Genomic DNA, 27,576 nt, shown 5'->3' on the forward strand with positions numbered 1-27,576 from the left:
GACAGAGAGATACAGAGGGAGACAGAGACACAGAGACGAAGACATAGAGGGAGATAGAGGGAGAGAGCGAGATAGAGACATGCACAGAGAGCAAGTCAGAGAGATACACACAGTCAGCAAGAAAGACAGAGAGAAATGATAGACACACAGTGCTGTGTGAACCCAGCTGTATTGATTTTGTTAAACAAACGAGAAGTCCAAGCAAGTGGAACGATACATATTTACACTGAAGTGTGTAACAAAAACAATGGATTGATTTAGGGGGCATGGCATGAAGGGACACAAATAAAATCCGTTTAACTAGCATTTAAAAGAAGTGCAACAGAAAGTATCAGCCATCTCGATTGATCGATGTTACTTTACAGAATATACGTGTATTTTTGTATATTTCTAATTTTTACCCCGGAAGATCATCTCCTCACAGTGTCTTTGCGCTCATTTGATGACAGGTGAGCGATGTTCTATGCGGTGTCGAGTCTTTCAGAATCTGAAAGTTTACTTGTTCCCTTCCCTACAATCAGCTCTCACCAGGGAGTGAGACATTTCTTCATTTGAGAACTGGAGCTGATTTGAACTCAATGGCAGTGTCGGTGCGAGAGTGCCAGCCCCCGGGGCTGGATGAGAGACAGTGAGGTTGGGGCAAGTTGAGTGAGGCGTTATGGGGGTCAGTGTCTTGCCGGGAGCTGTCTGTGGAGGGCCGGCTCTGGGAGCTCGGAGGCTGCGATCTGCTGTCCGGCCCGCTGTATACATGTGACACATAGAGGAACAGAGGGACACACACTACACAGAAACAGTGACATACAGACACAGCCGAGCACATAGACAGTGACACAGACATAGTGACACACATATAGTCTCACAGACACATAGACACAGTGGCACATGCACAGAGACACACGGTGACACTCAGACACACAAACATACAGAGTTAGTTACACACACACACACACAGTGACAGATCCTGCTCGCCACCCTGGGCTCCTCATTGATCTCCTGCTGCTGATGTTGCACGCTGGGAAATGTTTTAAATGCTTGCGACATGGCCGCTGTCAATTGATGGCTGGAGAATGACAGCGGGGGTGGGGGGGGGGGGGGGGAGTGGGGGTGGAATCGGAGAGTCCGGGAGGGGCCCACGGTGTTCTGGGGCTGGCACTGGCCTCCCTCCCCATCCTGTCATATCACCCCACCTCCCTCTGACCCTCTCACCTGGGAGTTGGAGAGATGGGGGTTGGTAGTGGAGAGATTACACAGGGAGAGCCCAAGTCTTCTTTAAAGTGACTCCGGAGAAGGACGGAGGAAGGGAGGTGTGAGTCAGAGTGTGTGAGGGGGGGGTCTGTGGGTGTTGAGGTGAGCCAGGAGTGTGCTAGTCTCTCACACACACCCACACACAGCTCATTGTCCTCGCCCTATTGTTGCCTTTTGTTGTTTGTCTCCAGCCGCCTTATGACCAGCCTGGGGATCTCACATCGCCCTTGACAGCAGCAGGCAACACATCTCTCTCTCTCTCTGTATATGCGCCACGTCGGAGAAGAGAACATCAACAACACCAGGTACGGTCTCTCCAAACTGCATGTGACTTTTTTTTTAAATTTTTTAAAAACTCCTGCTTCCCATTTTCTTTTTCGTGCCTTGTTTCTCTCTGCAAAACCCCCCTTGGTCCAATCACTGGGAAACATACACACTTGGTTCGCGGGTAATCTGTCCCGCTTTTGACAAGTAGCTGCTGTTAAACACGCATTCAATCTGCACTCTCTATGTCTCTGCTCACGCGTTAGAATTGCTTGAACCCTGTTTTTATTATTTTTTGTTGTTGCGGGACTGGATCCCCCCCCCCCCTTCCCTCCCTCCCTCTCTCCTTCCTTCCCTCCCTCCCTCTCTCCTTCCTTCCCTCCCTCCCTCTCTTTCCTCTCCTCCCCTTCCCAGTGAGTGGATTTCGTTGGGTGATCCGGAGTGCCCGCGATCTCTGCTGCTGTTCAATCCCGGGTCGAGCCAGGAGCTTAACTCGCCGCTTCCCGCCTGCTCCTTGCGGCGTTAACCTGAAACAGGACGCAGGTTAGCAGTCTGTGCTCTAGTTTGCTTGCGGATTGCTTGCCCGGTGTCTTAGTTCATTTTTGTAAAAGGAGTTAAAATGTTGTGATTTTCTTTAATGGGGTGGGGGGGGGGGGGGGTGGAGTGCACATTTCACGTGGGTTTCTGTACTCAAGGCTTGTGTGAGATGTGTTATCCTTCTACACGTGGATAGCTTGGAAATCGGTAATAATATTGGAATAGTTGTAAGGATTTGATAGGGCATTTTTAATACTCTTGTTCCTGGTTGTTGCTTGGACTCCTGATTTGCAAAGGGTGCGTGTGTGTGTTTTTTTAAAAAAAGAAGTTGCTTTTTAAAAAAAAACGCTTCACACACAAAAAAAACTATTTGCCTCATTCCTGCTTTTGTTTGCGCCTATAATGGGACAGCACTGAATGAATTCAGGGTTAACAATGGGGTTGAAATAAGCACAAAGCGGCGAAGAAATGAAGTATTTAGAAAGAGAATTATCATATAGTGGTGAAAACGTGATGAAAGGTCACAGTCTAGCCCCACACAAGAGCTTATTATACCAGAGCTGGTTCTTTCATTTATTCTGTCGCGCTCTCGTCCCAACTCTCAAGACTTTTAGTATCATTTGTGAAGTCTTTTTTTTTCTTTAATCTTCCCTGTCACCGAGAATTCGAGCGCCGTACTAACCTCGCTTTCTTCCGCCGGTATATCAGAGTTGGAAACATAAATGGTGCAGAGATGGGCGCGGATTTGAGGGGGTGGGGGGGGGGGGGGGGGGGTCACTCTTTATTCTTAATACATATAGAGCGAGTAAACACATTCCTGTCGTGTAACTACTTGTTTGGGTGATACTTTCAATTGTGTGATGTGAAAGCATCAAAAGGCAGAAAGGAACAGAATGAAAAAAAAGTGACGGGAAGGGGAAGTTCCCCCTCGTATCGCCTCGCTGTATTTTAAAACGTGGATTAAAAAAAACTCTTGAGAATACCCTTCGGGGAGTTACATTAAAACAACTTGTTAAAAGCAGCAAACGGTATAGCATGCTGTTTCTTGCGACTTTTAACCTTACTGGGGAAGTGTCTATGGTTTGTGCTGGTCTCTTTGATCAGAAGAGGGAACCCATTTAAAGCAGAGATGGGATTTGTTCCCTCTCTGTCTCTGATTAAAAAGTTAACTGATGAGTTTATTTGCACTGTCTCCGCGATCTCACCTTTCTGCAGCCTTGTTTGTGGTGTTTCATTTGGACGCTTCACACAGAGTTCGTCTTCTGCCTGACGGGCATCGGTCTGATCTCCCACTGCATGCTTTCACTTTTATGATCTCGCCTTTATTATGTAAAAAAGGCAATTAGAGTTGTATCTGTTTGTTTAAAACAAAATGCCTGTTAATTAGCGTGATCAAAAAACTCTCCCTTGTAGACCTGAGCTGATTGCTTTGTAGCGACTCTACATGACACACATTGTAATTCGATGCCACTTCTGTTTGCAACCCAGCTCCCTCGTTAGAGAAACAAACTGTGCCTTTTATTGCTAAAGTTTTCAGGATCAGATCCTTGTCTTTTCTTTTTCCGCCCCCTTCAGCAATGCCAGGCTTGCTGCTTTCTGAAGCTGTGCGGTGTGATTTTGAAGTGAACCTTTTGGCTCAGTGTTATAATTTTCGCCTCTGGGTCCAGAAGCATTCGGAGCCCACTCTATGCAGTCCTGGTGAGTCTGGAGCAGGATTCAACATATTGCGTTGACATCCTTTGGGTGGAGTGACCACTGCTTCAGGGGTGGCATTCCCAGCTCTGAGTCAGAGTTTGAGCCCTATTCCAGATAGTCCAGGTGAACAGAGCATGGAATATGGTCTCTAAGTGCTGGGTTGACAACCAATGGGGGACTTCTGTCTGGCTGGAGTGACCACTGGCTCTGGGGGTAGCACTGCCACTTGACTGAGAAGTTTTGGCTTTCAGCCTCGCTCCAGACAGGCTTGGCAACCGGAACGTGCCTCTGAATGCTGGGTTGACATCCAGTGGGGGGACATGTGTCCAATGGTTGTGCGCCCATGCCATCCTTAAGATTAGGTGGAGTTCTTTAGCCTTGGTTGCAACCTGCTTTAGGGATGGTACCCTGAAGGCAAAAGCAAACTGTGAGGAAGCCAACTTGAGGGCACCTCCGCTACTCCTCCCTAGTAAGCTCAAGAATCTCATGTATGTGTGACTTGGGATAGGACCTGCTCCAGGGGCACAATACAATGGACTGACAATATTAATTATATCCACAAAAACAGGACTTGAATTGAAATAAGATCAGTTTAAATTAAGTGTACTGTGATAAGGCAGAATTGCACCAAACCACCGTAAATATACTGTAGACAGCAACTATAAGTGGAAATATATATATCAAACAAGTTACCATATGGACAGTTCCTCAGAAACTGGATTCTGCAGAAAGGAACTTTATTATTAAAGATGCTAACTGACTACCGTGCAGTTCCAGCCATTTCTGTTTCCAGTTCAGACAGTCAACATTTGTAGTTGTTTTAGTACTTCAATTTATTTTCCAGTCTTTTTCACAGTTTGCAGAATTGAAAGTCGCAGAGTCTAATGTTACAGTCAGCGAATCTCTGCAAATGTGAATGGTTCTCACACCACAGCTCAACCCCATAGATCTTTCTTGTGAAGCATGTCTTCCTCCTGATAGAACTGTGAGGCAGGAGAAATTTCTCAGTGATTGCTGTCTTCTCTGGGATTAGCTGACATGAATTATGGCTTGTGATAGGGTATACCAAAGCACGTTGTGGCCCAGTGAAGTACTTTTGAATGGTAATCATAACTGTTGTAATGTAGGAAACATGGCAGCTAATTTGAGCACAGCAAGGCCCCAAAAATGGCAACATGTTAATGACCAGATCACCTGTTTTAGTGATATTGGTTGAGGGATAGATTTTGCCCAGAACGTTGGCGAGAAGTCTCCTGCTCGTCTTCAAAATAGTGCCGTGGGATCTTTTAAGTCCACCTAAGAGAGCAGACAGGACCTCGGTTTAACGCCTTACCTGAAAGAAGACATCTCTTATCGTGCAGCCCTCCCTCAGTACTGCACTGAAGTGTTAGCCGAGGTTATGTGCTCAAATCTCTGGAGTGGGACTTGAACCCACAGCCTTCTGACAGAACATGGAGTCACAGTGTCAGAATAAGGGGTCAGCCATTTAGGACTGAAATGAAGGGAAATTTTGTCATTTACAGGGTTGTGAATGTTTAGAATTCTCTACCTCAGAGAGTTGTGGATGCTCAGTCATTGAGTATGTTCAAGACAGAGATCGATTGATTTTTGAATAGTGAGGAATATGGGGATAGTGCGGGAAGGTGGAGTTGAGGTAGGAGATCAGTCATGATTTGTTGAACGGTGGAGCAGGCTCAAAGGGCTAAGTGGCCTATTCCAGCTCCTATTTCTTATGTTTTTATGTTATGACTCAGAGATGAGAGTGCTACCAACTGAGACAAGGCTGACCATTTTATATTCTTCCAGCCTCTGCTGTGGAGGCCCCTCATCAGGTGGTCTGGTCAAGAATAGACCACACTTATTCTGGCTGTGACAGAGGACTTCAAATGATGCTAATCAGGCTGGTCACTCTAATCTAAATATGACAGAGGAATGCTTCAGGCTCAGTCACACAGCGTTTAGACTGCCACTGAAGTAAGCCTAAGACTCATTCTGAATTCAATTGCTCGGGTGATCCCAGAACAGTTTCCTCATCAGGAAGAGTGTTGTCAGGGAAAATGATGCCAAAGCATTCTGTTACATGCATGCTGTGAGATCATGAAGGATATGAGTAAATGTAGCATCATTTGAATCCAGAGTAAAAGTAAAAGAAAGACTTGCATTTATTTCATGCCTTTTATGACTTCAAGATATCCTAAAGTGCTTTGCAGCTGATGAGGTACTTTTGAAGTGTAATCATTGTTGTAATGCAGGGAATGTGAGAGCCAATTTGTGTAAAGCAAGCTCCCAGTGACAGCAATAAAATAAATGACAAGATAATGGATACATTTTTGCCAAACAAGGGTATTATGGGTTACAGAACTAAAATGGGTAAATGGAGTCAAGATATAGATCTGCCACAATATAATTTCATAGTGGAAGAAGCTAATGGAGCTGAATGGCCTATTCCTGTTCCTATAATCTGCTTTAATGACATTGCCTGAGGGATAAATATTTGCAAGGACACTGGGGAGAACTCCTCTGCCCTTCTTCGAATAGTGCCATGGGATCTTTTCTATCCAACTGAGAAGGCATATTGGAGTTGGTTTAATGATTCATCCAAAAGACAGCATCCTGCAAGTCAACTGCATTATGACTCTGGAATGAGACTTTGAACACACAACCTTCTGACTCAGACACAGGTGGCAGTGGCACAAATCCTTAGTATGGAAAAACCCTAAACACCTAGCTAAATATATTCCCTCAGCTTTAACCAGGTCTGATCCAATCCTGACATAGCTCCAACCCAGATCCCCACTTCAAACACGATAATGACAGCAAAATACTGCAGATGCTGGAAATCTGAAATAAAAGTAGAAAGTGCTGGAAATACTCAGCAGGTCTGGCTGCATCTGTGGAGGGAGAAACAGAGTTAACGTTTCAGGTCAGTGAACTTTCATCAGACACTATGACACTTCAAAGTGACATTCATTGCAAGGGCTGATTGCTTGGGATACCCATGCTTCCATGGAAGTTGTTTTGTGATGACATACAGTGGATACAATGTTATCCGCTCCATCTTTGATGTTACTAAAAACTCTTCTCCAGAAGGTGTGAGGGGTACACTGAGTGGTGATTGTCAGTATAGCATTTCACTGCTTTCAAGTAAGAGATTCCCAAGAATGCTTTCACTTTGAAATGCACAGCTGTATACTGTCAGCTCCTTTAACTCCAGATTGACTCCAAAGTGAAGTAAGGAACTCTGCTTAAACCAGTGCTTTTTCTCAAGAAAGTAAAGTAAGTCCCTCCAGTATCAGAGTAACAGGAGGAGGCCATTCAGCCCCTCCAGCCTATTCCACCATTCAATTAGCTGATCTGTATTTCAACTCCATTGACCCACTTTTGTCTTAATTTTCCAAACAAAATAACAGACGACACTGTTATATTTGTGTTCAGTCAATCCTGGGGTAAGGATGCCTCCGATTGTTATATGTAGTGACATTGTGGATACAGTCAGAAAGAATGCAATGCAGCAAATAGCAATACTTTCCCCACATTGAGTCATGAAGTGCTGTGCGTGTTTGGATTTCTCTAGCTTTGTTTCATAGGAGTTAGTGTTGGGAATTTTTAGAAAATTATTTCAGCAGATGGTGCGTGTTAGAAAATGATCGTGCAATTTGAAAGGTGCAAAGACATTCTGTACTCGGAGTTTGTTTGCATACAGTTTACCTTGACGTGCTCTACTCCTCTGGTGTAAATTGAAATGGGACTATACCTCATACACATTGGTTCCTGAAGCAACTCCCATCTGTCTCAGTCTGGCTAACACAGAGGTACCGTCTAAGTGGCTGAATTGCAAAAGCCTGAGGTCTGCTAAAGCAAGGGAACGATAGATCCGAGGTTTTAGAATTCACTCAGGCAGGTGATCAAGGCTAACAACAACAACTTGCATTTATATATCACCTTGAACCTAGGGAAATGTCCCATGGTGCCCTGCAGGAGCATACCTGAGCAAAGATTGACACCGAGCCTAACGAAGGACATATTAGATCAAGCATGGTTAAAGAGTAATGTTTAAAGGATGATGTTACAGCTGGAGAGATACAGGTTTAGGCAGGGAAATTCAGAGCATAGGCGCGGCTGCCAATGGTGGATCAAAGGGAGTGGGGTCAAGATGAATCTTTTTTCCCTTTGGAAAGAATGAATGAACTCATAGTGATATAGCACCTTTCACAACCTCAGGACATCCTCGAGGGCTTTATAGCTAATTAAATACTTTTTGAAATGTTGTCATTGTTGTGATGTAGGGAAATGCAGCAGCCAATTTACACACAACAAGCTCCCACAAACAGCGATGAGTTAAGTGATCCAATAATCTATTTTAGTGACGTTGGTCAAGGGATAAATGTTGGAGGAGATGCTGGGATAGCTTCTCTGTGCCTCTTCAAATTATGCCACGGGGTCTTCTACGTCCACTATGAGGGCAGATGAGACATCTGGAAGATGGCGCCTCCAACAGCCTGGTATTCCCTCAGTGCTGCCCCAAAATATCAGTATAGAATATGTGGTTGTCACTGGAGTAGGGATTGATTCTATGACCTTTTTCACTAGGAAGCAAGCATGCTACTGCTGGTCCCAGACTGACATGTTCCATTCATGACTGTATTCACTGATGGATAATTTCCAATTTGGAGCTTATAACATTCCAGTGTAATTCTGACTCAGCACTCTGCACAGTCTACTTTCCTTAATTCAAAATTAACTTGAATTGTTTCTTAATTTGAACTCAAATTGTACAAAAAACACCTGCTGAGCTGTTTTATTAAAATTGCCCAATTTGAACCACTGGATAATTTGACTTCAAATTAACAGGAGCAGATTGTATGAAAGTTTAAATTCTGTCTTTGTGATGTGATGGTGTAGTGGTTATGTTACTGGATGTGTTATGCCGAGGCCCGGACTAATAATCCAGGGAATGTCAGTTCAAATCCCACCATATCCTTATTCATATATAAGGAGCAAGAGGGTAACTAGAGAAAGGATTGGCCCACTCAAGGACAAAGGAGGAAAGTTATGCGTGGAGTCAGAGAAAATGGGTGAGAAATCTAAACGAGTACTTTGCATCGGTATTCACCGAGGAGCGGGACATGAAGGATGTTGAGGTTAGGAACAGATGTTTGATTACTCTCGGTCAAGTCGGCATAAGGAGGGAGGAAGTGTTGGGTATTCTAAAAGGCATTAAGGTGGACAAGTCCCCAGGTCCGGATGGGATCTATCCCAGGTTACTGTGGGAAGCGAGAGAGGAAATAGCTGGAGCCTTAACAGATATCTTTGCAGCATCCTTAAACACGGGTGAGGTCCTGGAGGACTGGAGAATTGCTAATGTTGTCCCCTTGTTTAAGAAGGGTAGCAGGAATAATCCAGGTAATTATAGACCGGTGAGCCTGACGTTAGTGGTAGGGAAGCTGCTGGAGAAGATACTGAGGGATAGGATCTATTCCCATTTGGAAGAAAATGGGCTTATCAGTGATAGGCAGCATGGTTTTGTGCAGGGAAGGTCATGTCTTACCAACTTAATAGAATTCTTTGAGGAAGTGACAAAGTTGATTGATGAGGGAAGGGCTGTAGATGTCACATACATGGACTTCAGTAAGGCGTTTGATAAGGTTCCCCACGGTAGGCTGATGGAGAAAGTGAAGGCGCATGGGGTCCAAGGTGTACTAGCTAGATGGATAAAGAACTGGCTGGGCAACAGGAGACAGAGAGTAGCAGTGGAAGGGAATTTCTCAAAATGGAGACGTGTAACCAGTGGTGTTCCACAGGGATCCGTGCTGGGACCACTGTTGTTTGTGATATACATAAATGATTTGGAGGAAAGTATAGGTGGTCTGATTAGCAAATTTGCAGACGACACTAAGATTGGTGGAGTAGCAGATAGTGAAGGGGACTGTCAGAGAATACAGCAGAATATAGATAGACTGGAGAGTTGGGCAGAGAAATGGCAGATGGAGTTCAATCAGGGCAAATGCGAGGTGATGCATTTTGGAAGATCCAATTCAAGAGTGAACTATACAGTAAATGGAAAAGTTCTGGGGAAAATTGATGTACAGAGAGATTTGGGTGTTCAGGTCCATTGTTCCCTGAAGGTGGCAACGCAGGTCAATAGAGTGGTCAAGAAGGCATACGGCATGCTTTCCTTCATCGGACAGGGTATTGAGTACAAGAGTTGGCAGATCATGTTACAGTTGTATAGGACTTTGGTTCGGCCACATTTGGAATATTGCGTGCAGTTCTGGTCGCCACATTACCAAAAGGATGTGGATGCTTTGGAGAGGGTGCAGAGGAGGTTCACCAAGATGTTGCCTGGTATGGAGGGCGCTAGCTATGAAGAGAGGTTGAGTAGATTAGGATTATTTTCATTAGAAAGACGGAGGTTGAGGGGGGACCTGATTGAGGTGTACAAAATCATGAGAGGTTTAGACAGGCTGGATAGCAAGAAGCTTTTTCCCAGAGTGGGGGATTCAATTACTAGGGGTCATGAGTTCAAAGTGAGAGGGGAAAAGTTTAGGGAGGATGTGCGTGGAAAGTTCTTTACGCAGAGGGTGGTGGGTGCCTGGAACGCATTGCCAGCGGAGGTGGTAGACGCGGGCACGATAGCGTCTTTTAAGATGTATCTAGACAGATACATGAATGGGCAGGAAGTAAAGAGATACAGACCCTTAGAAAATAGGCGACATGTTTAGATAGAGGATCTGGATCGGCGCAGGCTTGGAGGGCCGAAGGGCCTGTTCCTGTGCTGTAATTTTCTTTGTTCTTTGTTCTCTTTGTTCATGGCATTTTGAGAATTTGAATTCGGTTAAAAAAAAATCTGATACAAGCAGAAGTGACCATGAAGCTGTCGGATTGTAAAAAAACGAAGTGCTTCACTAATTTAGGGAAGGAAACTACCGTCCTTATGAGGACTGGCCTATATGTGACTGTAGTTCCACACCAGCTGTTACCTGTCTTCTGAATTGGTCAGCAAGCTACTCAGCTATAAGAATTTAGCCACTATTGCCTACTCAGAGCAGCTAGGGATGGGCTATAAATGCTGAACTTGCCAATGATGCCAACATCCTGGGAATGAATAATTGAATAAAAGTGTTTGTGAAAAGTTTACCATGCACACTTGAAGTATTTAGTCACTGAGATCTCTGAGGTCATGTGAGTGTCCAGCACTTAACTTGGCAGCTTTCTTCTCTTCAGATTTACACTTGTTTCCATTTAATTTGATTTACTGCAAAATGACAGTTAAATGGCATTGATTAAGCTTCATTGCTGCCATCAAGATTGTAAAAAATGTTAAAGAGATGGACTGGAGAGTGTTTTGTCTGTGAACCGACCCATATGTCTTTTGAGAAACGGGGTAGTGCCATCAGAAAGCTTTCAAATTAGGATTATCAAGTCTTAACAAAAATATGTTAAGTTTCTTGCTTTGATCAAAATGAACAATAGCACCTAAGACGTTCATCCACTGACCTGCCACCCGATAGCTTAATTTAAAAATAATTGAGTTCTGGGTCTCCTGCCTGATAGAGTAACTTTGGTTCATAAAGCACTTAAGAGAAGTAATTTAAAACAAGAGTTGTAGATTTTTGGAGCATTGTTTCAGAGGATTATGAACCTGTAGATGAATTCGTAGGGAAGTTTCAGAACATCACAACTAACCTCACTCATCTTTTGTTACGTTTCTCAATGTTTAAATGCATTAATGGTGCTGTTACAGATATGTGTGGCCAAACTTGAAGAAAGAAATTGCATTTCTACAACACCTTTCCCAACCTCAGGATGTCCCAAAGCGCTGCACAAACAATGAAGTATTTTTTGAAGCGTAATGACTGTTGTAGTTTTGGAAACAAGGCAGCCAATGTGTGCATGGCAAGATCCCACCAACAGCAATGTATTAATGACAAGATCATCTGTTGTTTAGTGATATTGGTTGAGGGATAAATATTGGCCAGGGCATGAGGGAGATTCCCCTACTCTCTTCTTCGAAATAGTGCCCCAGTTTAACATCTCACCTGAAATGCAGCACCTCCAACAGTGCAGCACTTCCTCAGTACAAAACAAGGAGTGTCAGCCTAGATTTTGTACTGATGTCTTTGGAGTGGGTTCCTCTGTGCGTTGATGGCAAGTTGCTTTATATTGTTTTCCACAGCAGAGTGAAGGGAGCGGAGCTAAGATGTAAATGTTTGTGCAGTATTGAAACAGGATGGTGAAACTGCAAAGTTTTCATGGCAGCACAAGGGGGAAGGATGGAGGTGCAAGTCAGCACAAAGTGACATGGTCTGTGATACCATATTTAGGGTTTAACCTCCCCACCCACTCCTCAATGCTTGCACGACCTGCCTTTTGGAGGTTGTTTCTCTTCGTTTAAAACATTTGATTTGAAAGAGGGGGGAAAAGAAATACAGTCATATACAGGAGGCATCAGTTTACACAACTATAAACAGAATCATAGAATCATAAAGCAAAGAAGGGGGTCATTGGCACATTGTAACTATGCTGGCTATTTGAAATAGCCATCCAATTGGTTCCACTCCTCTTTCCCCGTAAGCCTGCAATTTTTTCCTTTTCAAGTATGAGTCCAATTTCCTTTTGAAAGTTATCCTTGAGTCTAATTCCATTACCCTTTCAAGCAGTACTTTCCAGATCACAAGAACTCGCTGTGTGAACGTAATTTCCTCATCTCCCTCTGGTTCTTTTGCTAATTACCTTAAATCTGTTTCTTCTGATTGTTGATCCTCCTTCCAGTGGAAATAGTTTCTCCTTATTTACTCTTTCAAAACTCCTCACAATTTTGAATACCTCTATAAAACCTCCAATTAACCCTCTTTGCTCTAAGGAGAACAATCCCGGTTTCTCTAGTCCCCATAAAGTGGGATAGATTATTAACAGATCTAGCAGCTCAAAACTGGGCATCCATGAGGTGCTGTGGGCCATCTGCAGCAGCAGAATTGAATACTGCTACAATCTGCAACCTCATGGCCCAGCATATTCCTCGCTCCTCCATTACCATCAAGCCAGGTGATCAACTGGCTTCGTCAATGAAGAGCATTAGAAGCGCTCGGAGCAACATCATAGAAAATGAGATGCTAACCTGGTGAAATTAGAACACAGTGCTATGCAATCCCGTAACCAATGGATCGTACTCTGCAGCATCTAGTTAGGCCTGGTCTTGGACAAGTAAGCAAAAGGAGGAGGCTCTATGAGCAACCCTTCCTTAATGATAGTGGAGCCCAGCACAGCAGTGCAAAAGACAAGGCTGAAGTGTTTGCAACCATCTTCAGCCAGATGTGCCGAATGGATGATCCATCTCCTGAGGACCCTGCTATCACAGATGCCAGCCTTCAGCCAATTTGATTCACTCCCTGTGAAATCAAGAAACAGCTGAGTGCACCGGACACAGTAAAGGCCCCCTACAATTTCCCAGCTGTAGTGCTGCAGACCTGTGATCCAGAACTAAGTGCACCCCTAGTTCCAATATGGCTACAACACTGGCATTTCCCCAACAATGTGGAAAATTGCCCCGGCTATCTTCTGTCCACAAAAAACAGGACAAATTCAAATCAGCCCTTTACTGCCCTATCAGCCTCCTCTCAATCATCAGTAAAGTGATGGAAGGAGTTGTCAACAGCGCTATTAAGCTGCACGTCCTCACTAATAACTTTCTCAGTTTGGATTCCGCCAGGACCCCAAGATTTCTTAAATTGTTGCTATGCACTGCAATACAGGAGATCTGTTGTCTATCTTGGTGAACCTCATCAACCTCTTGTTCCAGTCCATCAATTGTAAACAGATTGGTCTTCACTGGTCCCTCTTTACATTGTCATGCTAGGCCCCCATCTGCCAAGAATGAGGCACTTTAATTTTGTCATGAACATTGATTTTAAATTGTTACTGGAGCGAGGAACAGACATTTGCATATTAACAGACAGTGCTTGGTAGGACAAAGGACCATTCCCTGACACATTCAACCCACAATGGACCTTGATCAACAGGTATTGTGTGTAAGAGGAGCACTCTAGAGACTGCTAAGGTGATACAATCCAGGACTGGTTAGACCAGCTGGTCACATGACTAATTGGCTGTTCCAGGGTCTTTTGAACTAGTCCCAGAGAGTTTGAACTCAGAAAGACTGTTTACTCCTGGACTGAGAAGATCTCTCATGTCTGCTCCCATCTCTTTCTCACAAGCTTCTGAATCCACTGAAGACACATGAACCCCAAGAGAGAAAGGTCTCCTACAGTGAACAAGGTTTAAGAAGAATACTGGGGCCCCAATGAAAAGCAAAATCTACCTACAATTAAGGACTTTACAGTGAGCTCGCAGAACCGTAACAAAAACTCTTCAGATATTGCTTCAAACTTTTCCACTTTATTTTCCGTCTGCTCTTTTCTGTCTCTATTTGCATGTGTGTATCGCATATGTATGCTAGCACGGATGTGTTGTGTATTCGTATGTGTTAACCGAATTAGAGTTTAAATTTTAATAAATTTCACTTTTTTTCAACCTAAGAAACATTGTTTGTTCTGGTTTCTTTGCCTTATAGTTGGAAAGCGGTGAACACGGATTCACCAAGGGGAGCTAAAAACACAGTGGTTTAAAAATTAAACCCAGTTACAGTAAGACCAGGTGAAGCTGAGAGGGACCTCTAGACACCTTTCTCACCAGGTCATAACAGAAATTTGGGTGTTAGTGTCCGGAATTCACCCACAGACAAATGAGAGAAATTGGAAGTGGGAAGCCAAATTGTTCCCAATCAAAAAGAGCAAGATTTCAATACAGGTTTTCTTGTGCTTGTGTGTGATTGAATACTACATGCATGTCTGCAACTGAAGCAAGCAGCTCTCCAAGCCAGGGTGAAGTAATTTGGAATAAGGTAAAAGCACTCTCTATGGAGGAGCTGAGCAATGTGGGATCACTGTATGTGGCAAGGCTAGGAAGGCTGAACTCCAAAGGCTAGTGGCCAACCATTTTTCCTTTGAATCTGAAGAAGCAGAAGCTGTGTTAGAAGTAGACCCAGACAGGGTTGTGCTAGCAAAGGTACAATTGGAACAGAGGAAACTTGAATTAGAGGAAAGAGAAAGGGAAAAACAGGAAAAAGAGAGGGACAGGAGAAGGAGAAAGAGAGAGCCTTCCAGAAGGAACATGAAGAAACAGAAAGACAGGAGAAGGAATGAGAGAGAGAGAGAGAGAGAATATTCCAGAAAGAATCCAAAGAAAGAGAGCTAAAGTGGCTTGACTTAACTAGGGGGTGACAGAATAACCCCAGTGAAAGCATGGCCAATATGGAGGAGCATATGGAGGTACAAGATTGCTAAAACTCACTCAACTAATTCCAAAATTCAATTAGGAAGATGTGGAAACGTTTTTTTGTGTCTTTTGAGAAACTGGCAAGGCAGCTAAAATGGCCAACTGAGATCTGGTCTCTTTTAATACAAAGCAAGATAACTGGAACAGCCCATGAGGTTTATTTCTTGTTGCCGGATGAGAGTTCATCAAATTATAAACTGACCAAAAATGCTATCCTCGGGGCATGTGAATTAGTACCCGAAGCATATCACCAAAAGTTTAGAACCCTCAACAAACAAGCTAATCAAACTTAGTTGGAGTTTGAAAGAAGTAAGCAGCTGGCTTTTGACCAGTGGCTGAGGGCGCTTAAAATATAGCTCTGCTATGAGAATCTCAGGGAAGTAGTTCAGTTAGAGGAATTTAAAAACTCTCTCCCACTCTCAATAAAGACCCATGTAGAGGAGCAGCAAGTTCAGGTAGCCCGGCAAGCTGTCGTTCTGGCCGATGAGTTTGCTTTAACTTATAAGTCGGTTTCCCAGGGAAAACCTTTCTTAATCACCTCCATAAATCTGAAAAGGACAAAGGGTGGGAAGGTGATATCCGCCCAGGCAGGCCTGGAAGAGAAAGGAAAGCAGGAGACGCATGGAGTCCTCCTCCAGCCAAAAAAGGAAGGTGCTGTGAGCAAGAGTGAGACCTGGAGACCTGTGTGTTTCCATTGTAATAAGGCAGGGCATTTAAAAGCTGACTGCTGGAAACTAAAGGGAAAACTGGCAGGGTTAATCAGGACACACCCGCTCAGTGAAGACGGGACCCTGATGGAAAGCACAGCAGAACAAACTGTGTCTTTAACTGTAGTGAGAGTGCAACCCAGGAAGCAAGTGCAGGAAAGTTTAATAGGATTCCTGAAGGTTATCAGGGTTTTGTGTCTGAAGGAAAAGTAACCCCATACCCCTCAAGTGGGGCAAGCAAGCCCATAGTAATTCTCAGGGGCCACTAGATCCCTTTTACAGGGAAAAGGCCTGACCTTTTTCCCAGAAAGTGCAGTGAACACCAGAATGGTGGTGAATGGTATTGGAGGGCAGTGTATACCTGTACCTGTACACCAGGTGCACCTGGAGGTCGACCTAGTTTCGGGACCAGTGACTGTAGGGATTATCCCTAGTTTGCCTGTGGACAGGATTGACCTGCTCCTAGGTAATGATCTGGTGGGGGTGAAGATGGTAGTCCCCCCCAGTAATGAAAGAAAGACCGCAGGAGGTCAGACAGACAGGGCAGTGGCAGGAGACAGACCTCTGCAGTTTCCCTGAATGTGTAATGATTGAGGCCATGATGAAACCAGCTCTCCCAGAGGTGGGCAGCACAGTGGTTAGCACTGCAGCCGCACAGCTCCAGCGACCCAGGTTCAGTTCTGGGTACTGCCTGTGCGGAGTTTGCAAGTTCTACCTGTGACCGCGTGGGTTTCTGTCGGGTGCTTCGGTTTCCTCCCCCAGCCAAAGACATGCAGGTTGATAGGTAAATTGGCCATTGTAAATTGCCCCGAGTGTGGGTAGGTGGTAAGAGAATTGAGGGAAGGTGGAGATGTGGTAGGGAATGTAAGATTAGTATAAATGGGTGGTTGATGGTTAGCACAGACTCGGTGGGCCGAAGGGCCTGTTTCAGTGCTGTATCTCTCTAGGGGCAGTGCAGTGGTTAGCACCGCAACCTCACAGCTCCAGCGACCCGGGTTCAGTTCTGGGTACTGCCTGTGCAGAGTTTGCAAGTTCTCCCTGTGACTGCGTGGGTTTCTGCTGGGTGCTCCAGTTTGCTCCCACAGCCAAAGACATGCAGGTTGATAGGTAAATTGGCCATTGTAAATTGCCCCTAGTATAGGTAGGTGGTAGGAGAATGGTAGGGAATGTGGGATTAGTATAAATGGGTGGTTGTTGGTCGGCCCAGACTCGGTGGGCCGAAGGGCCTGTTTCAGTGCTGTATCTCTAAATAAAAAAATAAATAAAGAGGAGACTGAATTGGCACTGCAGGCAGATGACCAGGTCTGTCTATCAGAGACTTTCTTTGGAAAGTTAGGAGACCCAGGGAATGAATTAAATGGATTTTCTCTAGCTGAGGCTCAGTGAGCCGGCCCAGTATTGCAAGAGTTAGCAGTAGCTGCCCAGTCTGAAAGTGAAGCAGAGGGAGTCCCTGATTGCTCCTATTTTAAGAATAGGGTACTGATGAGGAAATGGAGTTCTCCTCACAGACCTGAGAGCAAGGAGTGGACAGTAGTTCACCAGTTAGTGGTGCTGCAGAGGTACCAGAGAGAAATATTTAGAAGGGCCCTTGAGACTACAGTGGCTGTACATGTCTGTATCCGAAAGACCAAAGCCTGCATAAGACAGCAGTTTGACTGGTCAAAACTCCACAAAGATGTGGTGGAGTACTGCAGGAGTCGCCACATGTGCCAGGATGAGGGGAAATCCAAACCTACAGTGAAACTGCACCCCTAAGTCCTGTAGCAGTGTTAGGAGGACCCTCCAGCTGAGGGCTGGTGAACTGTAAGGGACCCCCGCTGAGAACAAAAAGGGACAGGCAGGCACAAGGCTGACAAAAGGTTAGACAGGGAAGGGGAAAAAGTGACCAAGAGGTCAGGTTAAAGGAAGTCCAAGAGGAATCCTGGATGAAAACCCCTACTGCCGGTCAGCCAACCCCAAAAAATGTGAAATGTTAGACCCCACATCCTCCTATGTAAATACAGACACTAGAAGCACCCCACCAGAGTTGCTAGCAGTATTTAAAGGAACCTGCAGAGACAAAGAAAGACCTCTAGGGGGCACAGAAACCATGAGGGTATTGCCTCACCTAGTTGAGGCCATAGGGGAATGCAGTGGTCTGCACAAATACCTGCAGGCAGGAGTGTCCTATGGGACAAAGGGGAGATTAGCAAAGAATCCTCCCTCACAGTCAGAACCAAAGAGAACCATCCACCCCCAAAGTCAAAAGCCTTTGCATGACTCAGCAAAGCACTGAAAAGAGTGTTCAGGATAGACTCACCCACAACTGACTCTCCTGAAAAATATTTACCTCAGCAGGACCAACGACCCTAGGCAGCCATGGAAATGGGCAAATGGAAGAGAAACCTGCCCAAAAAAGAACCACATGTTTATTGGGATGCCAAAAAAGGGGCGATTTTAATAAGTTTTAGGATTTGTGAATGCATGAGACAAATACATGCTTTTTTTCTGTATCTTATATTTTCTCCAGATCCTTTTAATGAAATGCGCTTTTCTCAAATTGCATTTCATTCTGCTGGGTTTGGAGGTGTCATGCTAGGTCCCCACCTGTCAAGAATGAGGCACATTAATTTTGTCATGAACATTGATTTTAAGTTGCTGCTGGAGCGAGGAAATAACTTGTTGAACAGATTATCTGTGGCTGGAAATGACATTTGCATATTAACAGACAGTGCTTGGAAGGACAAAGGACCATTCCCTAACACATTCAACCCACAATGGACCTTGATCACCTGGTATTTTCTGTAAGGAGCATTCCAGAGACTGCTTAGGTGATACAATCCAGGACTGGTTTTACCAGCTGTTCCAGGGTCTTTTGAACTAGCCCCAGAGAGTTTGAACTCAGAAAGACTGTTACTCCTGGACTGAGAAAATCTTTCCTGTCTGCTCTCATCTCTTTCTCACAAGCCTCTGAATCCACTGAAGGCACATGAACCCCAAGAGAGAAAAGTCTCCAACAGCGAACAAGGTTTAAGAAGAATACTGGGCCCCAACGAAAAGCAAGATCTACCTACAATCAAGGACTCTACAGTGAGCTCAAAGAACTATAACAAAAACTCTTCAGATATTGTCTCAAACTTTTCCACTTTATTTTTCTTCTGCTCTTTTCTGTCTCTATTTGCATGTGTGCATCACCTATGCATGCTAACGTGGATGCGTCGTGTATCCATAGGCATCAACCAAATTAGAGTTTAAGTTTAATAACCTTCAACTTTTCTTCTTTAAACCTAAGAAAAAATTTTGGTGCTGGTTTCTTTGCCTTACAGTTGGAAAACGGTGAACAAGGATTCACCAAGGGGGGGCTAAAAACACAGTATTTTAAAAATTAAACCATGTTATGGTAAGACCAGGTGAAGGCTGAGAGGGACCCCTAGACACCTTCCTCACCGGGTCATAGGAACATCATTACTTGAGGACACTGGCCAAGTAGCAAATTCCCTGCCAAACCACTTTCTGACTTGTCCATCAATTAACATTAGTTCTAAAATGTATGCATCAGTAAATAATTTATGGCAGGCTGCAGTTTCATGTTTACATCAAACACTTTCCAAGTTGTAAATAACTCAGAGTATTGGCTTTTAAGACCTTTTTTTATGTCTTATGGAATCAATATTGTCTGTTGCAGATGGCATTCTGGCTGTGATAGATGAAGCGCTCAGTAGCCTCCAGTAACTACGTTGACTTTCATGATTCTTTGTTATTTGACACATTAATATTCTTCTTCAGAAGGGTTTTTACACTTACTACCATAATGCTGACAACAGGCCAATTTCTACTTCACTTATACATTTGATGTAGTTACACACTACACAAAATAACCTGGCCAGGGAGAGGAGGAGAATTTTTTTTACGCAGGGAGTCGTAATGATCTGGAGCACGCCGCCCAAAAGGAAGGTGGAAGCAGATTCAATTGTAGCTTTCAAAAGGGAGTTGGATAAATTCGTGAAAAGGGAAAATTTGTAAGGCTATGGGGAAAGAGCAGGGGAAGAGTGGGACTAATTGTATTGTTCTTTCATAGAGACAGCATAGGCATGATGGGCCAAATGGCCTCCTTCTGCGCTGTACAATTCTATGACTTTTGTTCATTAATGGTGAAAGTATAATAAATTAAGACTTAATTGCAGTTCAAATATATTTGGGAAACAAGTGATTATTTTGAAAAGAATATCTGAAAGTCTTCAGCAAGACTAACAGTCTAAAACATTTCATTTAGTGAAGGCAGCACACAAGCATCAATGCATGTCTCATCTCCTTTTCTTAACAGCAACCTAGTGAAGCAACATTTGTAATATAATTTATTACTGAAAAACACTGTTGCTGAGAGGATTTTATGAGGATTAATCTTGGTACATGTGCACATCACTGTTGAATAGATGAGTGCTTATGCATATGTGCTGAACATAGTCATGTTAGTGCTACGAAGCATCTGGACTACCCTGAAGGAAGTTTGGAGGCAAAACATTTCATCAATTAAATCTGAGATTTTCAAAGTGAAGGGAGCAAAGACTGGTTATGGCCCGTTTTCCAGCTCCTAACCCAGTGATTCCCAAACTGTTTTGGTTGAAGGACTCCTTTTCAAATGGATTAGTAATCATGGATTCCCACCTAAATTATAAATTATATTATCTATATAATATTTATAATACCAAGGTGAACCTGTACTTTGACACCCTTTCTTTGAGTTTATGTTATACTTAAGCATTTCAAAAACTCCCCTCTCTCGAACAAGGTTGAACTCACCTGGTGCCCACCATCAGCCTTGGAAAATGCAAGTCCACCTCTTGGCCGACCTGCCGCTGTCAGTACTGCTTCAGGCGTGCTCCCCTCTGAGGTGAGACTGCCAGCCCACTCTGCGCTGCATATGTGATGGCAGCACTCCGCTCCTGCCTCCTGGTTTGCAACAAACCTGCCTCAGGCCACTGTCATTCGCGCACTGCTGACCCATTTCACATATGCATAAGCGCTCATCTATTCAACAGTAGCATGATGTGCACATGTACCAAGATTAATCCTCATTTCACGGACTCCCGGAAAATCTCTGTGGACTCCAGTTTGAGAAATACCAAGATGCACAGGCAGCTTGAACTGGAAGGCTTGAGGTTCACCCTTAAAATGGGCCTTGGGTATAATTTGAATACTCTAGAGGCAGCTCACCCATTCCGAAAGGATCAATTTTGGGCCAGCCTTCCTTGCCGGCAGCAGCCCTCCAATAAGTCCCCAGTTGGGGTAAGGACAACAGTGTGGGGCGGGGACAAGAGGATGATCGCAGAGGCCCGCAGATTTGCTGCTGAGCCAGGAGGAGCACCCGTGCTCATCCTAACTCTACCTAAAGCTCTAAAACAATTTTGATTTATCTTATTGCTGGCAGCCGCTTGCGAAGCTGCATCCATGATACTTAGACAGGGAAGGCCAATTTGACAGAGAGGTCCTAACATCTAGGCCACTCATTAATATATGCAAGGGGCCTAATGCCTGTTATACGTGACTGCCAGGAGCATCTGAAAAATTGTCTGATTAAATATGAGGTCAGATGTATTTCTGGCATCCTTGGGGCATGGGACATAGCCCTATTATCCACCCTGAAAACAGATACAATGAGGATCAATTTCTACCCCCAGATGTTGCACATTTTTATTTATTTAGAGACACAGCACTGAAACAGGCCCTTCGGCCCACCGAGTCTGTGCCAACCATCAACCACCCATTTATACTAATCCTACACTAATCCCATATTCCTACCACATCCCCACCTGTCCCTATATTTCCCTACCACCTACCTATACTGGGGGCAATTGCTAATGGCCAAGTTACCTACCAACTTGCAAGTCTTTGGGAGGAAACTGGAGCACCTGGCGAAAACACATGCAGTCACAAGGAGAACTTGCAAACTCCGCACAGGTAGTACGCAGAATTGGACCCGGGTCACTGGAGTTGTGAGGCTGCAGTGCTCACCACTGCGCCACTGTGCTTTTTGTTGTGTGCCTTCTTCCCTCTGAAATATACCACTCTACGCCTCTGACTAGGAGTGGAGGAATGACAGGCTCTTAGGCCCATCAGTGGCACTTATTGGTGGAGGGTTGTGCTCCTGCACCTCAAAGAATCGCCTTGATAGTCCCTGCTCCCATCCACCAGCAGAAAGCCCTTACCTTTGCTCAGAACCGGCTCAGTTGGATTGATTGTCTTTGAACACTTAGCTAGGGACTCATCTCTGCTTCAAGCCTGAGTCCCATTACCATTGTGCTGAATATCATGATTCTCAACTGGTGTATCTACATTATTTTGGGCTCTTTGACTCAGAAATTTCCCATAAATTCTAAATGTATCTTTTATTCAAGCACCCATATATCACATTTCAAAGTACTCCTGTAGGATCAGCATTGGGTGACAGCAGGTTGCTTCATTTGGTATAATTTATATGACCCTCTCCATATATCATTACTGCTAACAGTATGTGATAAACACAAACCCTATATGGAGTGGGGGAACTATCTTCCAGTTAATTAGACATGAAAGAACTAGTATGCTTTCAAAACAGACCTGCAGTAAAGATGTGTGTTAGATATTGGATCTCTGAATATGGTAGATGTGGAGAATATGTTTCTACTTGTCGGGAGTCCAAAATTAGGGGCCATAAATATATAACAGTCACTAAAAATTCAGGAAGGAATTCAGGACTAACCTTTATACTCTGAGAGTGGTGAGAATGTGGATCTCACTTAAGGGGAAGCTGGATAAATACAGAAGGGAGGAAGGAATAGAAGGATACATTGATAAAGTGAGATGAAGTAGGGTGGGAAGGGGCTCGTGTAGAACATAAACACCGGCACAATTGTGTGCGCCTGAATGGTTTCTGTGCTGTAAATTCTATGTAATTGCATGACATCTGCCCATGAATGACATTTATCCATGATGCCCACAGGGTAGAAGGCCAGTTTGATTAGTTGTTAATCGGTAATAAGTCTTAACTAGTTGCATTCTGAAATTGGATGCCTTCGGGGCGAAATTCATTGCAGATCCTGATTTCTGTTATGGTTGTAAACCAAGCTTTATTATGTCAGTGGTAAGTATAGCACAATGCCATGGAACATGATGCGCCAAGGGGTTTTCATCCACCGTTCACCCTAGGACAGGTTGTTTTTCTCGACTTTGCCATCGGGAAGAGCCACAGGGAAGAATCTAGTTACCTCTATACATAGGGAGGGAAAGTTGTGCCTCAGTGGTGGCTGAGCAGATGGTTGAACAGCAACAATGGAAGACGCCTGGGAGAGAATGTGGGCACAGGAAGACCTGAAGAGATGGAAAGAAAATAAAAATAATTGAGGGAAAAGATCGAAACACACAAAAACAGCGGACAGGACACGACATCTAGCCTTTCCCCTATAGTTGTGCTGGCCTGTGCTTCACACTACACATATTCCAAACCCACTCAGAGCTATGTAATCTCCTGGGAGAGGTGAAAAACTATACTGGCTTTGTTAAATGGATTTCAATCAGTAGGTGGGAGGAAATGCTCAACTCTCACACAGTCCAAACAGTGGGGCGATTAAAATTAGTTTGTCTTTTGTGGTTCAAAATGAACCAGCTCAGAACAGCTGAATACATTTCTGTTCGTCATTCATTCACACGAGGAATGGTTGATTCAGATGGAAGCTGTAAAGCAGTGCCTCTGTGCTGCATCCACATATAACTCCTTGACTTGTGATGCAATTGCAGTGCAGTGTATGGAAGGCATCACCACACAGGCAAATTCAAAGGAAGTTACGAGTGTCTTTATGGGCTTATTTAGAATTTGTGTGGAAATCAGTTTGGAACGAATCACGTTTTTCTCAGGTCATATAATTTATTTAGATTAACTAGGTATGCCCTGTGCTGCACTGAATGTTAGATACTCACACTGAATCTAAGTCACTAGCTTCTGCTAGTGACAAAATGGGAAGCTTGGAGGATGCCAAATATATACTGATTGGCTACACTGATTGGCAAGTTTTTTGCTCCTGAGGAAATCCGGTATGGATTATACACGGAGTGTTCTGTAAAGCTATTCTGCTCTTACTGGAGACCTCCTGACTCAGAGGTTCACTCCTATTATGCAGGTAACACTGTGTGAATGTGGACTTGGAATGGCACCAGGTTCTTGACTTGTCTTACTTACCTATAGGCATCTGTTGATACTCCATTGGACAGTGTGTCTTTCTTGTACTGCCACCCATCTGGCACCTGTGTAGCTTAATCCTTCAGTCTGAGGTGTGTCGAATGGTAAGTACTACAAAACACAGACCTGATCTCAGTGGTCACAGGAATATGCTGTCGCTGATTCACTCAGGAATGCAGGTTATATGAAGATCAGAACTACAGCCAGCTGGGAGCTTGCAGCTTAACTGCTTCTCCAACAACAATTTGCATTGTTATAGCACCTTCAACATAGCAAAATGTCCCATGTGCTTCACAGGAACATAATCAGACAAAAATTGGCCAGAGTTGGACAGGTGACCTAACACTTCGTCAAAGAGGTAGATTTTAAGAACGGACTTAAAGGAGGAAAGACAGGCAGAGAAGCAGGAAGAGGAAATTCCAGAGCTGGGATGCATGGGCACCAATGGTGGGGGAAAGGAAATTGGAGATGGATAACTGGCTGATGTGGAGAAACACAGAGATTTCAGAGGATTGTAGGTTTCGAGGTGATTACAAAGATAGGGAGGGGCAAAGCCATGGAGGGATTTGCACGACAATCCAACATCTAAAAACATGCCCTGGCCGCAGTGAAATAACAATTACATTGCCTTTTTGGATGTCAGAGTAATCCTGGAATCAGCCAAAATCTCACCTTCAAAAGGCTGTGCACATAGCCCAGTTAATGGCAGAGTGAAAGCAGCTACTAAGGCTGGTCTGGGTCACATAGGTACTGATTAGAACCTCCTAATCTGGCTTTAAACCTGACACCAGATCCCTCCATTCTGTCTGCCACACTTTTTCCTCATTTTGTGTTTGGCTTTGGGCCCTCATAAAGCTCTGACCTGCATAATACCATCTTTCAAATGAGATGGTAAACCAAAATCCTATCTAACCTCTCAGGTGAACTGAATAGATTCCACAGCACTATTTTGGAGAAGAGCAGGGGAGTTTTCCCCAGTTCCTTGGCCAATATTTATCTAATCAACATCACCAAAAAAACAGATTATCTGGTCACTTATCTCATTGCTGTTTGTGGGAGCTTGCTGTGCGCAAATTGGCTGCTGCATTCCCTACATTACAACAGTGAATCCACTTCAAAAAAATATTAAGTTGGCTGTGAGGCATTTTGGACATCCTGATGATGCCATATAAATGCAAGTTCCTTCTTTCCTTATCAATGCTGCGGGAAAAAAAGACATTTGTCAGTGTGGGCAATATACATGCAAATGGCAGCAGGAAAGGAACATCAAATCACTGGCCCACCTGCTTGCATACAATATTCTGAGTTTAGATTAGAGCACTAGGTCTTAGCAAATCTGAATTGAATAAAAAATGGACTGTTAACTGGAACATGAATAAATTAGTTGAGTCATAGTCCATTATGCACACTTCCCTCCTTACCTGAAGCATATTGAACAGAGTTAGTGAAAATTGAAAGTGTCCATGTATGGTGTACTAATGTAAACGAGGTGACGTTTAGTAGAATATACGATGTTGTCAGCACACATAATGTCTAATGTTTTGCATTGTTAATTGAAGTAGGTAATTGAGCTGGCAAATTAAATATTCATATAATTTAATTTAACCATTTGTTTGAGGCCATTAAAACTGTCATGTTTAACAATTTACTGATGTTGATAAACTTACATTGTCATATTTTTCAATGAACTGCTCAGGGAACTGAACCCTGCTTATAACTATAACATTTGGGGACCAAACAGAAATTCCCCATGCTGCAGCCATGATGTGAATGTTTGGTTTCATACCCACTGCTGGTTGTTAGTGACCATGGATACAGTTGTATCATTAGTCAAAAGAAATGGATGATGTAGAACACTATAAGAACAACACAGCTGTTCTTTGTTTATGCCGAGAATATAGTAAAATAGCACAAAGTGTGCTTTATTGTAGATGCACTTACCTACATTTCTGGCTTGAGCAGCACATTTCATCTGCTAACTTGCAGATTGAAAAGTTTTTCAGGTAGAAACAAAGACAGACTTGCATTTATTTAGCACCTTTCACAATTTCAGGATATCCCAAAACACTTTGCAGCCAATGAAGTACTTTTTTGTGAAGTGTAGTTACTGTAGTATTGTAGGGAAAGACAGCAGCCAATTTGCACAAAACAAGCAGCAAGGAGATTAATGGCTAGATAATCTGTTTTAGTGATTTCGATTGAGGGGTAAATGTCAGCCAGGACCCTGGAGAGAACTGCTGTGTTTTCTTCGAAATAGTGCCGTGGGATCTTTTACGACTGCCTGTGAGCGTACCTGGGAACTCAGTTGAATGTCTCATCTGAAATTGAAACAAGCTTTTAAGTAAAATGGGGCATTTAAAACCTGGTCCTTTTTATACCCCAACACCTATGGGGTGATATCATGCTGTGTGATATTATTACACGAACATTGAGCAGGTTTGTATGAAATTCCTTTGTCTGCTCCTTTAAACAGAGGTTTTGCCTGCATCATTTTAAACCTGTTAAAATAGTAGACAATAGATATTCAGAACTAATATACTGATATCGTAGTGCAGTTTCACCCTACCAGTTGTTAAAACACAAATCCTCCAACTCCAGTGTCTCATTACGTCAGATTCCTGGTTTGATTTTAAACCTGGCTACGTTACATCTGTCTAGTACGCATTTAATATACACACAGAAGTAGCCAAACATTAAGCTTTAATTCACTTTTAAACAATAACAATTTTAAGAAAACATTGACGAGACACACTTCATACTTGACAGGAAGTCAGAAGAAAACTTGTTATGAATCAATACTTGAGGGAGCTTTGTGGAGCACTGGATTAACACATTGTTCTTTCCTCTGGGACCTGGCTTTGCTTCCAGACCAGACTGACTTGATAATAGAGTCTTTGTTATTAAGGCTCCTAAGTGGGCAGTTTTAATCCAGTTCCCAGCAATGTACAACTCCCCATAATTCTGCACTAAAGCGACAGATAAGTTTAGATTCATTTATATTGGGATGAATCCAGTATAGAACTAACAAACTGTGAGGCCTAGGATATAATGAGTAGAACTATATTAGCACATGGAGACCTGGAAAGGGACCTGGAAGTAACAGTTGACAAGCATTTATATAGCGCCTTTCATGAGTTCAGGATATCCCAAAGTGCTTTACAGTCAATTAAGTCATTTTGAAATGTAGTTACTGCTATAATGTACAAAACTTGTTAATTTGCACACAGCGAGACCCCATAAACAGCAATGAGCTAAATGATCAGATAATCTGCTTTAGTGATATTCGTTGAGAGATTAAATTGACAAGGATACAGGGGAGAATTCCACTGTTATTCTCCAATATATCACATGGGAGCTTTTACATCCACCTGAGAGGGCAGTTGGGCATGGGTTTAACATTTCATCTGAAAAACAGCACCTCCAGCTAGCATCCAATGTCAGTCTGGATTATAGGCTCAAATCTTTGGAGTAAGAATTCAGTCCACAACCTTCTCACTCAGGGCAAGAGTGCTACCACTGAGTCAAGGCTAACATCAAACAAAGACCAGACAATTAAAAGGGCTAATAGAATGCTGGAATCAGCAGGCAAAACAGTAGTGTGTG

The 27,576-nt window shown here is 43.6% G+C and overlaps 1 protein-coding gene across 7 annotated transcripts in view; it reads left to right on the plus strand.

Moving 5' to 3' along the window:
- Window positions 1-366: 366 nt before the first annotated feature.
- The window catches only part of sox5 (SRY-box transcription factor 5), a 334,797-nt gene continuing 307,587 nt past the window's right edge, over window positions 367-27,576 (plus strand). For 4 of the 7 annotated variants that reach the window (XM_068058889.1, XM_068058890.1, XM_068058891.1 and 1 more), the window contains exon 1: window positions 1,136-1,550. Coding sequence is in view for 1 of the 7 variants with exons in the window: in XM_068058886.1 (XP_067914987.1) it covers window positions 1,513-1,550 (38 nt within the window). In the remaining 6 variants the exon portion in view is untranslated. Of the gene's footprint in view, window positions 450-1,135; window positions 1,551-1,972; window positions 2,053-27,576 lie in introns of those variants that run through there. The other 3 variants (XM_068058885.1, XM_068058892.1, XM_068058893.1) reach the window with 3 other exon arrangements.

This window comes from Heterodontus francisci, chromosome 27 (genome assembly GCF_036365525.1).
Source record: "Heterodontus francisci isolate sHetFra1 chromosome 27, sHetFra1.hap1, whole genome shotgun sequence".
Classification (NCBI taxonomy): Eukaryota; Metazoa; Chordata; class Chondrichthyes; order Heterodontiformes; family Heterodontidae; genus Heterodontus; species Heterodontus francisci.